The following is a 14,356-nucleotide window of genomic DNA, read 5'->3' as shown; positions in this document are numbered from 1 at the left end:
CTGTGCATGCGGGTTCTGTTTTCAAAGTGCTCAAACTGCCGTTACTTGTCTAGGGTCGAGAGGAGGAGAGTGACCAGGTGAGAGAGAAGTTCTCAGTGCCTGAGAGTGATCACCTGACCTACCTCAACGTTTACCTGCAGTGGAAGAACAACAATTACTCCAGCATCTGGTGCAATGATCACTTCATCCACACCAAAGCCATGCGTAAGGTGTGTCAACCTGAGGCGTCACTCTCAACTAATCAGATTCATGAATTTAAAGGGGCAATATCATTCCATGACATGTTATTTTAAATTTCTCCTGAAGTACACTGACCATTACAGCTAATGTGCTCTTTACTGCTGTACCTTTAAGACTTCTATGTCAATATTCTCTTTGCATGGAAAAATAGTCGCAATATAAGTTGCCTCTGTCCCATCCATCCATCCGTCCATCCGTCCATCCATCCATCCATCCATCCATCCATCCATCCATCCATCCATCCATCCATCCATCCATCCATCCATCCAAATAATGATTAATGCAATATGTGCCGGATTTTGCCACATTTATTCCCTGTGCAGGTTCATTTAAAAAGTATAAAGATTTAAATTCATAATATATGAATTTATAACACTAAAGATAAATATATATATATATATATATATATATATATATATATATATATATATATATAATGTACACAATTTTTATTTGACCACAACCACATTTTTTAAATGCCAATCATAAGATCAGACTGAAATAAGGAACTTTTCTAATGTTGAGATCCTTCTGAAGAATATTCACAGATGTTATTTAAATATGTATGTCCATCTAACAGGTTTAACTGTATATTTGCTTTGCAAGTTTAGGTGCAAAATTAAGTATGCTTTTTATTTTAGTAGAGTTTACAATAAATAAGTTAACAGTGTGTGTGTGTGTGTGTGTGTGTGCGCGCGTCACAGGTGCGTGAGGTTCGATCTCAGCTCAAAGACATCATGGTGCAGCAGAAAATGAACCTGATCTCCAGCGGCTCCGACTGGGATGTGATCAGGAAGTGCATCTGTGCTGCGTACTTTCACCAGGCTGCTAAATTAAAGGTTCACAGCTACTTAGCATTTTTGGCATTGTAATGATTCAATTTCATCAAGTCACATCTGAAGTGTCTTCATGCCTTGTATTTGTGTGTTTAGGGAATAGGGGAGTATGTGAATGTGAGAACTGGGATGCCCTGCCATCTGCACCCCACCAGCGCTCTGTTCGGGATGGGTTACACCCCTGACTACATCATCTACCATGAACTGGTCATGACCACAAAGGTACTACTACTTCCTCCTCAGCCCCTCAATGTGAAGTGACATAAGTTAGTATGAGACGCTTATATGGGTGATGCAAATTTGAATTTAGCTTGCAACATTTCCTGATCCTGTTCCTTTATTTTCCTCAGATTATTTCCTTATTGTCTTTTTTCCACTGTTGTGTTTATAAACTATTTGCATTTATGGTCACAGTTTATTTTAAGGTGTCCTTGTTTCAGTGCAGTTATACTTTTAAGAACTGAGTAATATTAAATATCAATTATATTATTATATATAACAAAAACTGCAGAAGTCACTAAAAGTTGCATTTTTAGTTAGTTCAAAACCATTTGAAACATTTGTTGTATTGAGCTCTTTCAATTACTGTAGTGTAATTAGTGCTGTCAATCGATTGAAAAAGTTAACTAATTAATCTGTAATTAATCGTCATTAATAAAAACTAACATTAATGTTTTCAATATAATTTTTGTACTCTAATAATTTCACGTTTAATCTCCTAATTAATGTAGAAACAACATAAAGACAGTAGCCTATATTTTAAATATTTGTTTAATGGCCAATGTCACCGATACCAATACCACTACTGATGTCTCTATGAAATTGATTATTTTTTTTCTCAATTTTAGCCATTAATTATAGGCATTCACCATTATTTTTTTAATTATTTTTTAATTATTATTTATTTATCTCGAACAATCAGCAAAACAAAATTTTAAAACCACAAAATACAACACAAACAAATAAAATAATATAACAACTTTTAATTTAAGCGAACTTAAAACAATCTTCACATAAACCCATTATAATAAATGTCACATTTACCTGTGCGCTTTAACATATCAGGGCTCAATTTTTTCTACTGACCCAGTCAGACTGGTTCAGGTTTTTACTAGCCTAGTCAAAATGCTCAAAGTTTTTGTTGTTTTTGACCCATGTAACAGTTTTCAGGTAGGTCTAACAGGTAGGATATATACAGAAGTTGAATAAAGTTATCAAACACTTCACAGTCTTCACTGCATAAATTATAAATTAAATATAGATTAATCCTTCTTAAAGCTACACACATTATTCGGTCAAGAGCAGTGGGTGAATTAATTTCTGTCTTTTGTTCTTTGATTATCTTTGATAACAGACAGCAGCAGATTTATTAGGCTGCTGTCACTTTAAGACCTGACACACATGACGCAACTCTTTCACACACCTCTTTACGTTCATTTAAGGCAGTGGTTCTCAAACTTTTTCGGTCATTCCCCACTTTGGACAAGGGGGAATTTTCAAGCCCCACTGCCCCCATCGCCCCGACACAATGCTAATGAAATACGTAACAAGCTTAAAATGTTCCAATTTATTGAAGTAACAAGTAGTATCAGTATAGTAACACGTTGTATCTAAATACAAACTATCTACATCAAATAACAGCAAGTTAAAAAAATACAGAGAATGAAGTGCATCTGTGTCATAACTTGCATGAAATTCAAAAATAGAGAAAATAAAAGTGCCTCAAAAATAGAAAAGAAATAAAAGTGCCACTTTGCAATCTGTTAAAAAAAGAAAAGAGAAATCCATTTGGCAAGACAGGTCTATTTATCCCTGCATTAGTGACTGCAATGAGCCTGTTTTGCATTGCACAATTTCTCAAAGCAGGGTTGCAGGCTTGATACTGCCACTCTCAAATCATGTTCAATGTTCAGAGAAATTTCATGTCTTGTCGTAAGCCACAACATAATGACGTCACATATTTTCCAACCCTGCCCTCAGCCCCCACTTACGCATGAAACAGCTTCCAGCGCGCCTGGCCATCGGCGCGAAACATAATAGGCTACATATCTATGGGCGCAAAAGTTTGTTCCGCTACAATTAATATGCCGACGTCACGTCAATCATTATTTTGGGGGTGGGGAATTCCTGTTACTTGTTGTCGCCCCCGGGGGTGAACCTGTCTAATAAGCGGCAACACACAGCTATAAGGACGGTTTGCTCTCACACGCGCTGCATTAATAGTCGCACACACACACACACGCGCGCGCGCGCTCAGTCACTCTCTACTCTAGTGCGCCGTCTTGCTCCAGATTCCGGGAGATTGGATCTCATTTGCGGGCGTCAAGGAGCCGCTATCAATATGCGGGAGACTCCCGGAACATTTGGGATGTCTGGATAAAGATATAAAGGCATAAAAAGGAAAATTTCCTCCCGTTTGGCGCGCCCCACCTGTCACGTCTCTATTCCCCACCAGTGGGGCGCGCCCCACACTTTGAGAACCGCTGATTTAAGGCTTCATTTAAGACTTTGCTTGCGAGGATACTCGACAAAACAAGCATTTTGGCATAATTGTGTGTATTTTTGTCTGTTCAACCGCTGTCTGAAGCTGTGCGCACAAGTCGTGTGTGTGTCACATAGACAGGAGATTCACAGACGCGCGCCAGTACAGCACTGCCTTCTCTTTTGTGTCTTATTATGCGTGAATGGTTTAACTTCTTAACCCGCATCGGCCCGCGAGCGGGCCGTCGAGGGCGTGGCTATACTTTTATTACCTTTTTTAAGCTTTGTTTTATAACAAATATTCATCTGACTATCATAAACTATGCATCATTTGAAAGCTAAAACACTCAAGAACCATGTTCTAGACTTGTTTTTGCAATCAATACACCAGAGAGGAAAGGGTTAAATAAAATGCAAAAGGACTGCTCATTTGAAAATGAGAAAAATGAACCGCTATACTCATCTTTCATCTCGTATGGTTCAGATCAGTTCGGAAGAATCCAAGAAACAACAGCATACATTTCAATGTAAGGGTCCACTCTTCAAAATGCATCCCACTTTTTAATCCAAAACAACGAAAAATAGGGGAAAAAAATGAAATATCCTCCTTTGTTTTCATGAGCGTTTTCGAGATAGAGTTCGCATCATGTTCATTTTCAAAGAAATATCGATTCTAATCCATATTCCAACACTCAAAAGCCATCTCACCCCCGCAGTTTAGACTCTTCCGGATCGAATGATACATCCTACTTCTCTGTCCTTCAATCACAGGCTCTGTTACAGACCAAAACAGTAAGAGAGTCCCTGACAGGCTGAGCGCGCTGTCCATCGCGCAGCTGGGCTTTCGACTGGATAAAAGCCTGGATAATGCTATCCAATGTCCTTTGAGCTACGTTTTGATTGATGGGAGTATTAGCCAACTAAAATCGATTGCAGTGATAGACAGTTCATGCAAGCACATTCGTCAAATTCAACTGCGCAAAGTTTTCATTCACATGTGCGCTTTCGCCACGCGCGCAGCACGCACACACATAGTTCCGACCAGAATGTAAACAGACACATAAACGCGATGTTTTGACACATGGAGCTTGCATAAATGCACGGATTTACTCTAAAGCTTATATCTGAGCATCTGTATCATGGATCGTCGACTACAGAAGAGATTTGAAGGTTTTTTTGCAGAAAATGACGAAGAGCAACAGGAAGTAATAGGATATTCATTATAAGTATCAGTTTATTGCAATTTATTTGGGTAAAAACCACGTTTGTAATTACAAATGTTCTAAAACATTTATGTTTTTCTTTTTATATATTTTATACATTAGTTGGAAAATGAACACTTCTGCAATGTCTATACATAGTGAGAAATCACTGTTTTTGCTATTAGAATTGTTCAAAATAAAGATAATTTTGGTAAAATGTTCAAATGTTGTGCTGAAATCGTTTTTTTCTTGTGTGGTTTGAAGGGCATAACAGTTCTGAATTGTTGTTGCAGACCTATAGTGTTTACTCCCTATGTAAAGTGTTTGGGTGCCAGGTGTCCATTTGGAGTCTCCAAATTGCATTTTGGAAAGGACGCCTATACTTTTCTTGAATAAAAGCTTACAGAAGCTACATTTTTGGGAGTATCATCCTCAAATTTGAATCTAAACATGGTCAGACATTCAATTTTATCTTTATGGTGTTTTCAGGCCCTTAACATAAAAGTCTGATCATTTTTTCCCTAAGTGAAGTTAATTAAAAGAAATCGTGAGTCACATTCATGTAAATTTTACCTTGTTTTACTCTGTTCCTATGCTACTTTGAGTAATAATGACTCTTGGGTAACAAAGTTTCAAGTGTCTAGTTTAAAAAAAGATCAGAGTTATGAATGTGGACCATAGGGTTTAAGAGCTACAGACATTTGTATTTGGGTATGTCATTTTCAGAAAATTCTCAAAAAATGGGGCGCTGGTTAAGAGGTTAAAAGCATTTGCATGAATAAGAGCATGGTCATATAGTGCAACGCCAGCCAAAGCATGATGTAAAAAAACGGGTGCTGCGTTAATTGCGTTACATGGTTTTAACATGTTAAACTAAAAAGATTAATCGTGTGCGTTAATTTTGATATATATATATATACACACACACAAATCAAATACTATTCAGTATATTGTAAATATCATATCCCAGAGCCCTGGTGAAGAGTTATTTGATGACACGCATGTGTGTTTGTGTTTCAGGAGTACATGCAGTGTGTGACGGCAGTGGACGGCGAGTGGCTGGCTGAGCTTGGGCCCATGTTCTACAGCATCAAACATGCAAACAAGAGCAGACAGGTGAGAAACATCCTTCCTCAATATCACAGATTCAACACTTACAGTACATATGATATTCGCCTCTATTTTGGTCTCGCTCACTTCTGGTCCCTCTTCCAGGAGAACCGAAGGAGAGCCAAGGAGGAGATCACCATCATGGAGGAGGAGATGTCCCTCGCACAACAACAGATCCTGGCACGGAAAGAGGAGCAGGACAGGAAGAACAACCTGGGCAGTGTCAGGTACTTTAGCCATCACAAAAACCGCTGTCACTCAGGGTTTAGAGTCACTTCCTGCTCGCACTCATGAAATCTGAATCATCCTATTTAGAAGGAAGCCATCAAACGGCTGCCGTGCTGAAATACTAATGTCGCAATTTTTTGGGAAGACGATTATCCCCCTCGCACCCTCCTCCTCTCTTTCCTCACCTAGCGTCTCCTTGTCTTCTCCATGATGAGCTTTTCTCACCTCCCGTCTCCACAGGAGAGAAAAAGAAATAATATTGACTCCTGCCTGACCCCCATTACTGTAGCAATTTAAATTGTACCGCCTCAGACGGGGAAGAGAGAGACAGACGCTAATTTTTCCCACTAATCCGGGAAATTAATTTTACACACACCTGTCAGCTCCACAAAAGCGGGAAATGTGTCCTCTAAAATAACACTTCATTAATTAATCAGGACTTTTTATCTCTGCATCAAAGCCTTCGGCTGACTGTCCGCTTGATGGACGTCCTGACAATAATCACATTAAAAGTGGGGATTAGACTTTTGATTTGCATGATGGGGAGATGGATAATTAAGGTGCCGGCCTCCCTCTTGGGTTCTGATGCCTTCATGGGGTTTTAAATAAGCTGATAGGAATCTAAGATGAGATCACAGCTCATCTCGTCTCACCTGACCTTAATCCTTAGGTCACTTAGAGGACATTTTACATTTCTGCTAAAGAAAATGCTTTGGAAATCAGTGCTATATCCACCTTAGTTTTCAATGCGGAAATAAGAAGTTTTTGGGTAACACTTTACAATAAGTTAACTACATTAATTAGCATGAACTAATAATGAACTGCACTTATAAAGCATTTATTCATCTTTGTTAATGTTAATTTCAACATTTACTAATAGTTTATTAAAAACTTGTTAACATTAGTTAATGCACTGTGAACTAACATTAACAAAGATTAACAAATGTATTGCTCAGTATTAGTTCATGTTAGTTAATACATTAACTAATGTTAACTAATGAACCTTATTGTAAAGCGTTAGCAGTTTTTGTGAATGTGCAAGACTTCCGATTCATTAGCCACTGTGGGGAAGTAACGAGAAGAGTAACGGTGAAACTGTTTGCGCTACAAACTAGTGTGTTTATGATTAAGACAATACATTAAAATAATATGGTAAGAAATACTAGTTTGCCGTATCAGGCAGCATAACAAGCATATAATAAGAAAATATATAATGCAATGCAAAACAATGGTGATTGAGAGATGCACATTTAAACGTTCCTCAAAAGCCTGATGGATCACATTTTAACACGATTTTTACAAAAAAAGTGATGTATGGATAATTAGGTAAGCATACAGTAAGTTGCTTAGGTCCAGTAAGTGTTCATCTTGAAATATTACTAACAATATAAAAGTTGTTCTTACGTTTACTTTATAAAAATAATGAAAGATTTCACAGAAAAAAGTTTTTCAGAATGATACTATAAGGCCTTTTACTAGCTAAAAAAGTATAAACTATCAATCAGATGGCCCAAGAAGGCATGTACCGTAGTATATTGTGTACAAAGGGTTTTTTCAGCAAAGTTTTGATCATATTAAGAGGCCTTAGAAATTTGTGTATCAAATATGATTCATTCAAACTCAAATCTCAGACTTAAAGCTGCAGTAGGGAGTTTTGAGAAAACGTTGACTTAGCCTGAAAATTTGAACAAGCACAGCTTACAGGTCCCACCCCCTTGCTCTCTGCTGCGCTACAGCCCTCCCTCCACAGCTCGTCCTCCACAGCGGAGCCTGTCGTGAACGCGCAGGCTAGTAAACAGGGCCACCGATAAAGGCGGATAAAAAGTTATATGGCACATTCACTAATAGGGACTAAACGTCAATAATATGCTTTACATTGACTATGGCCTGCCCATACTTTGACTACAAACTTGGTCCTCAAATCACTATGTATTTTCCAATAGCCTACATGTAACTTTATAACGTTGCACTCTTTCTATAAGTTATAAATAGCTAGTAAGATAAGGTTAATATAACGGTAACTAACGTTACGGTATGTAAGTAATTATTCTAGCGATATATAATGCTAGATAAGGTGTGCTAGTACATTATTTCAGCAACATGACAAGCCAGTGAATTAGCAGGTTTCAATTGTTGCTTAGCAGAGTGCGTGACATTTTATCTACATGTTATGCGGCTAGAGTTTTGACACAGAGTCAATGGGCTCTGTGTAATTCTTTCTTTTTCGCTTGTTTATCGTCATCGGTCTTTTTCCTTTTACCTCTTTGTTTTATGAGCAGGTGTCACTCGAGAATTGGCAGTTTAGGTTGTTTCTCCGTCATGAGCACAGCTGCAGCACGCCGGCAATCTTGAGTTTTAACGACGGCTCGCGCTGTGCAAGAGAGGGGTGTGATCAGCGCGTACACGAGCGTGACTGACACTGCTAAGACATTCCTCCTGGCTCTGATTGGTTGTTTCTGACCGGGAGCGTGTATTTCTGCAAATGGCAATAGGACCACTGGGAGGAGCCAGAGGAGCTTGATTTTTACACAGATTATCTGTCTCATATTCTACTGTCAGGACATAATGACAGTTTTAGCAAATACATGTTTTCAAAAGTTACCTACAGGAGCTTTAAGGCCGTTGCACACCGAGTCCGAAATTGTCGACCGAAATTTGCGCACTTAAAAAAATCGATACGACCTCATGTTGTGTCAATTACATTTACATCACACTGCCTCTGAAATTTTCATCCGTTATAAAAAAATTTTTCGGATCCGGTTAGATTTTCTGCGTTTTTCATTGCAGCAAGCATTTTGTGAGGTGTTTTGACAAATCAGAGCAATTCAATGACGAATATGAAAAAACTTGTATGAAAATTTCAGATTCAGTGTGCTAGGACCTTTAGATTTGAAGGAGGGATTCATGTAATATTAATGATGTCTTAATAATAATGTCTAAATTCAATTGCGAATTGTGGCAGAGAGTTTTTTTCGAACTCATATTTTTATCAGAGGATGTAAAAAATCTAGTTAATTGTAATCTTTGATTAAATAAAGGTCTAAAATGGCTAAAAGTTGAGCCGGGAGCATCAGTAAGTGAACTGATGGAGGTGTGGAGCTGGAGGGTCACGGCCTGATGGATGTGTGTGAGGAGGAGAGCTGTGCACTGCTGTAATTAAAGATGATACATCGCCCTGTCAGCTACATCAGACCCGTGTCCCGCAGGTCCCCACAGACACACACTGTCCTTTCTTCTCATTCAACCTTAGAGCAAATCGCACAACTTCTGATGCATGGCACATTTACAGTCACATACACAATCTTTCTATTTAAATCAACATCTTGTAATAAAAAATGTCTTTTCATCATTTTCAATCAGGTCAATCAAGATCTGCACCCCAGGAAGAAAAGAAGAAGCGCCTATGACGCCAAAACGGACACCGGCCCGATTTGGCTTATAGTATCAATAATTTCACCCGCATAATATTGCAAATATATTGTTATTATGTTCAGTTGCTGTTTTCAGTGCAATTTTTTTTTTTTTTTTAATGATCATCATAGTGTTTGTCGCATGCAGCTTCCAGGTTTAGCCAGCAGTAGGAGCAATTGTATAAGGAGAAAATTTCCAGTCATCATCTCTTCCTCTCAGACATAGTGTATTTTTTTTTGTTTCTTTTGGATTGAAAAAGAAAAAAGGGACTGAAAAAGAAAAAAGGATGCTTGCACTGTTGCACAGCACCTGACCTTACATTGATTCAATGCTTAAATTAAAAAACAAACACCTTCGTCATTCTTAGTTTTGAAGGCACTTTAACTAAAGAAAACAGTCTTTATTTGACATTATAAGTATACTTAGCCCAACAACAGGTTTTTTTTTGTTTTTTTTAAAGTTTGAAGTGTTTGTATAAACCAGAGCCGCCAAATTTATTCATGTGCTTCTGTAATATTCACTTTACCCTGGAATTCTAATTCGCATCCTCTCATATTTCGGCTTGTGAAATGCAGCAGTTGTATCATTCTTTCAGAGAACACAGAGCGCCCATGAATATTAACTTCCTGTACTTTGATAGGTTAATCCCCTGTGGATGAGGCATGTCTTTGTTATTCTGACAAAAAAAAAACATTGCTAGAATATTTCATCATACTGCTGGAATCAACACTGACCAGGCGGCGGTCAAACCCTGTGTCGTCTTTGATGCAATTGGGCTGCAAGTCATTGAACAGATCTACTGTGTACTGACAGAGATAACAGGCCTCTGCTGAGAATCCACAAAAAACACAACATGACCAACTGCTTTCCACTGAGGGTTATTTCGCTTGCTCTCTGATTTTCAGGCCTCTGCTGTTCTGTTTGTATTTCCGGAAGCTTTGAAATAGTGTGTTGAACTTCATTAGTGTACAGCATATCTGTATATTGTGTTTCTTTCTTTTTTTGTGTGTGTATGATTTAGATATGCAGAAGTCAAAACATGTCTAGACTCTGGCAAATTATGTTTTCGCAGGAAAATAGGAATAACCATATTTTTTGAAAATGTCAAATTCATTCTGTGATTCAATTTTATGGTTTTATCTTCAAGATTAAAGAAGTGAACACAGCGGCACTTTGTAATGTGGTAATTGGATCACTGCATTTTTAATACATCTGCACAAAACTTTGTCAAACTTAGCATGAAAAAACAGGAAAACTAGTCTTTTCCCTTTAGCTTGTCGGAGAAAGTGTTAACGGCAGTATATGAACCGACAGCGATATCTATGGACTTTTTAAAAACTCTTTCCCGCCATTGACAGAATTTTCTTCTGTGTTTTCACTGTTATATGGTAGGGGGCGCTATTACACAACAATCCGTATTAAAACGCATGCAAAGAAAAAGCAGAAATAAGCGATAAAAGCATTTCTTATGCACGTTGTAGTCTTTGAAAAAAAAAAAAAACCCATCTTTTTCTTCAAAATGTTGCTTTATGATAGCCTATAAGAATTTATAAAAATCACTATAGTCATCATTTAGCAACAATTAGTCATGAAAAAAAAAATCATGCTAATTTATTGCTCACAAATTATGCGAACGCTTTCATTTGTTAATATGAACATTTAAATTACTAAGGATGACAACCGGCAACTCTAATGAACAATCCAGTCAGTAGGCTACAGTAGTTATCAGTGGGAAGCCTGAAGTTGCCCAGCATGGCACATTTTGGATGGCTCCCTGATTTAAAACACATGATCCATATCATCAGTTATTCGTCTTCAAACACACCACAAGGCAGGGCTGTCAATCCTTCACCTTCCACATTTCTGCAGACTTGAGCTTCTATCCTAATTATACACACAAGAGATTTCTGTTGAAGGTCGCCAGGATTACTTCACCTACAGGCAGGTGTGTTGAGTTAAACTGCAGACGCGGCCGTACAGGGTAGCGGCGGAACCCCAAAATCCAAAATGAGTAATGTTGTGTGCCTGTACGCACCGGTGTTGTTCCGAATTCTGACCCCCATTATATTATCGTTATATTATTCATTATTATTCCCGTCCCAACGCGATGTCATCCCTCAAAAGTACCCGCACTTTTTTTTTCTACCGTATATTCTCTGCACTCTATGGCCCTGTCCCAAATGGCACACTCCGGACTTGTGGACTTCCTCAGAGTCCACACTTCGGTGACGTCATGTTTTGCAGACCGCGAGGGCGCATTGAGAGGTATTTTTGGCACAGACTCGATCGTCTCGCCGGAAACAGGAAGACGGTCTGATTGTTGTTATGAACAGGAGCTACAGGTTCGGGGAAATATGCTGCCTATTGTTGTTGTGTTTACATATGACTCAGTAAAGCCCTGACATTCTGTTCTATTTATTTAATGAATCATAATGCGATCGTATTATTCAGCTCGCTATTATTAGCCTATGTTTTAGACATCAACCACTGGTCGATGATCATAATGTTTGTATAAACTTGTCATAAAAACTGTAATGATAATTACACTTAAATATTTTCTTCTCAGCCATGTTAACAATTGTCCGTGAGCGAAATCTCCTCCCATCCGTTGTCTGATTGGCCTTGCGCAAGGATTCCTGGGTAGTTAAAGTGCGTGGAGCCTGCATCTATGCGGGCTTCGCGGAAGACCATACAAAGGGGGCGCTGCTGAGCACACTTCAGAGCGTTAAAATGCCCAATGGGACGGCCTACGGACTCATAGACTCGGCGAGCACGCGCAATTTAAGTCCACGAGACCGAAAGTCCGCATTAAGTGCGCCATTTGGGACAGGGCCTATGTTTTCACTGTTATGTTGTAGGGGGCGCTATTACACATCTGAAAGATTAAAGAATTTCAGGATCAAAACCTATAAACACGAAGAAGCAGAAACAAACGATAGAACTGCCTTGTTACCAAATGAAATGTCGTTAACAAAATACGATTTTTGTTCAAAATGTGTGGGTTTTTTTTTATAGCATTTTACCAATAGCAAACCACAACCAACCAATCAAGTCCCGCCCTGCATTTTTTTTAATTTTTTCCTCTTTCAAGAAGCCATTTCACTTGGATACATAAGTCACAGTAAGGAAGACTATCAACTTTGTTTCATACCGACTTTAACGTGAATGTACTGTATGTGTTTGGGTAAGGTTGGATATACAGTTGTATAGTTCGTTAATTATTAATGTGAGTAATTAATTAATATGTTCAGTTTATATTGTTACAGTTATGGTTAGGCACTGATGAACATTTCAATTTAGGCTGTAAGGTCAGTGATAAACAATGCTTGTTGTTCAGATTCCCTTTTATTACCTGCAGATGATCTTTGCTGCAGAATAAAATGAGTAGGAACAGCTCATAACTCCCAGAGCAGTCAAGCTGTCTTCAGGCTACATTAACTATGGTCAGTGCAAACACTGACACCTGCAGGGCTGATCTGAGAACAGCAGTGAACTGAACTGTGCTCATAACTGAAGCACTGAGCTCTCTGTAACCTCTATACACATGCTTTCATAAGATTTGCTGCTATCCTTTGATCAAAAATTCATTTTAGGTGTCCTATGTTATTTTCCCATTAATTGGTGTTTTTTTTCCCTTTCCAATTACAGCTGATATTCCACAGTGCAGTAAAATACCCGGTGAGCTCAAAGAGAAGCCGAAAGATCAACTCTGTATCACTATTAGTGTGATCTCACCAGACAGACTTCCCAGAATTCAATTATTCACCACAGCCAGGGGACATTTAATCAGACGTCCATCAGGCAGAGGTGAGGTAATACACTCTGATTATAATTATGATTGATGACCCTGTGTGAGAAAATGTCCTTCGATTTAGAGTGTTTGGCTTTTTATATATTTTGCAAGGCATGAACATGAACAACACAAGAGGGGCATAATAGGTTACATATTACATGATGTTAACCGATTATAATGTTTGTTTTAAGGCTAGACACTACAGACAAAACCATGAGTGACAAAGCGTGTTGTTGTGTGAAAGCCTTTGCTAATGTTATGGTAGAATGACTTGATTTGAGACGTACCCCCAGTTACACAGACAAGGCTTAAGCCAGTCCCAGACTAAAATGCATGTGTGAGCTGTTTTAACTGAAAGCAACTTGCACTGACGTATCTTAAAACATGTCAGTGCCATTGTTTTGTCTCAAGATGCACATCAGTAATATTGTTTTTTCTTCTAAGGCACGTTTATAAAAGCTACTTAAATGCCCTTAATTGAACTAAGGCCTAATCCTGGCTTAATCTAAGCCCTGTCTGTGAAACCGGGCTGTAGTGTTTTGGTAGTTTTAGTGGATTTTGAACGTAAAATGAACTGCTGTGCCAAGCTGAAAGTTGGTCATGAGAACCATAGTTTGAAAAGTTTTGAAAAAGTGACCCAAGTAGTGAAGAAATGTGTCCTAGCACAGTGGTTTCTCAAGACCGTTGCAGAGTGTGCAGTCAAAGAAACAACAACAACGTCAAAAACGCAATTCTAAATGTTTTTTCTTACGCAAGACTTTTATTTTGAAAGAAGAGCGTGTGTTGTTGACACTTGTCACTTCTTAAGGCTGATTTATACTTCTGCGTCGGACCTACGCCGGAGCCTCTACGCCAGTGGTCTCAAACTCGCGGCCCGCGGGCCATTTGCGGCCCGCAGGGTGATATTTTGTGGCCCCCTACTTGACATTAAAGTTTAATGTTAGTGCGGCCCGTCGTTGCGTGTGCCGCGTTTAAAAAAAAATATATATATTTTTTTATCCCTTATGGTCTACCATAGATAGTCTCGTGACAGCTTACGGTGGGTTTGTTGTCAA

The 14,356-nt window shown here is 38.6% G+C and overlaps 1 protein-coding gene across 1 annotated transcript in view; it reads left to right on the top strand.

Annotated features, from left to right (window-relative positions):
* The window catches only part of dhx38 (DEAH (Asp-Glu-Ala-His) box polypeptide 38), a 32,802-nt gene extending 23,056 nt beyond the window's left edge, over positions 1–9,746 (top strand). The window contains exons 22-27 of the mRNA XM_056265822.1: positions 54–209; positions 945–1,079; positions 1,173–1,298; positions 5,780–5,875; positions 5,975–6,096; positions 9,458–9,746. Coding sequence (XP_056121797.1) covers positions 54–209; positions 945–1,079; positions 1,173–1,298; positions 5,780–5,875; positions 5,975–6,096; positions 9,458–9,539 — 717 coding nt within the window. The 3' untranslated portion in view covers positions 9,540–9,746. The remainder of the gene's footprint in view (positions 1–53; positions 210–944; positions 1,080–1,172; positions 1,299–5,779; positions 5,876–5,974; positions 6,097–9,457) is intronic.
* The last annotated feature ends 4,610 nt before the right edge of the window (positions 9,747–14,356 follow it).

Source organism: Rhinichthys klamathensis, unplaced genomic scaffold, assembly GCF_029890125.1.
Source record: "Rhinichthys klamathensis goyatoka isolate OS25496 unplaced genomic scaffold, OSU_Roscu_1.1 h1tg000240l_1, whole genome shotgun sequence".
NCBI classification, from domain to species: domain Eukaryota; kingdom Metazoa; phylum Chordata; class Actinopteri; order Cypriniformes; family Leuciscidae; genus Rhinichthys; species Rhinichthys klamathensis.
Note: the sequence above shows the minus strand (reverse complement) of the source record. Positions and strands in the feature narration are given on the sequence as shown.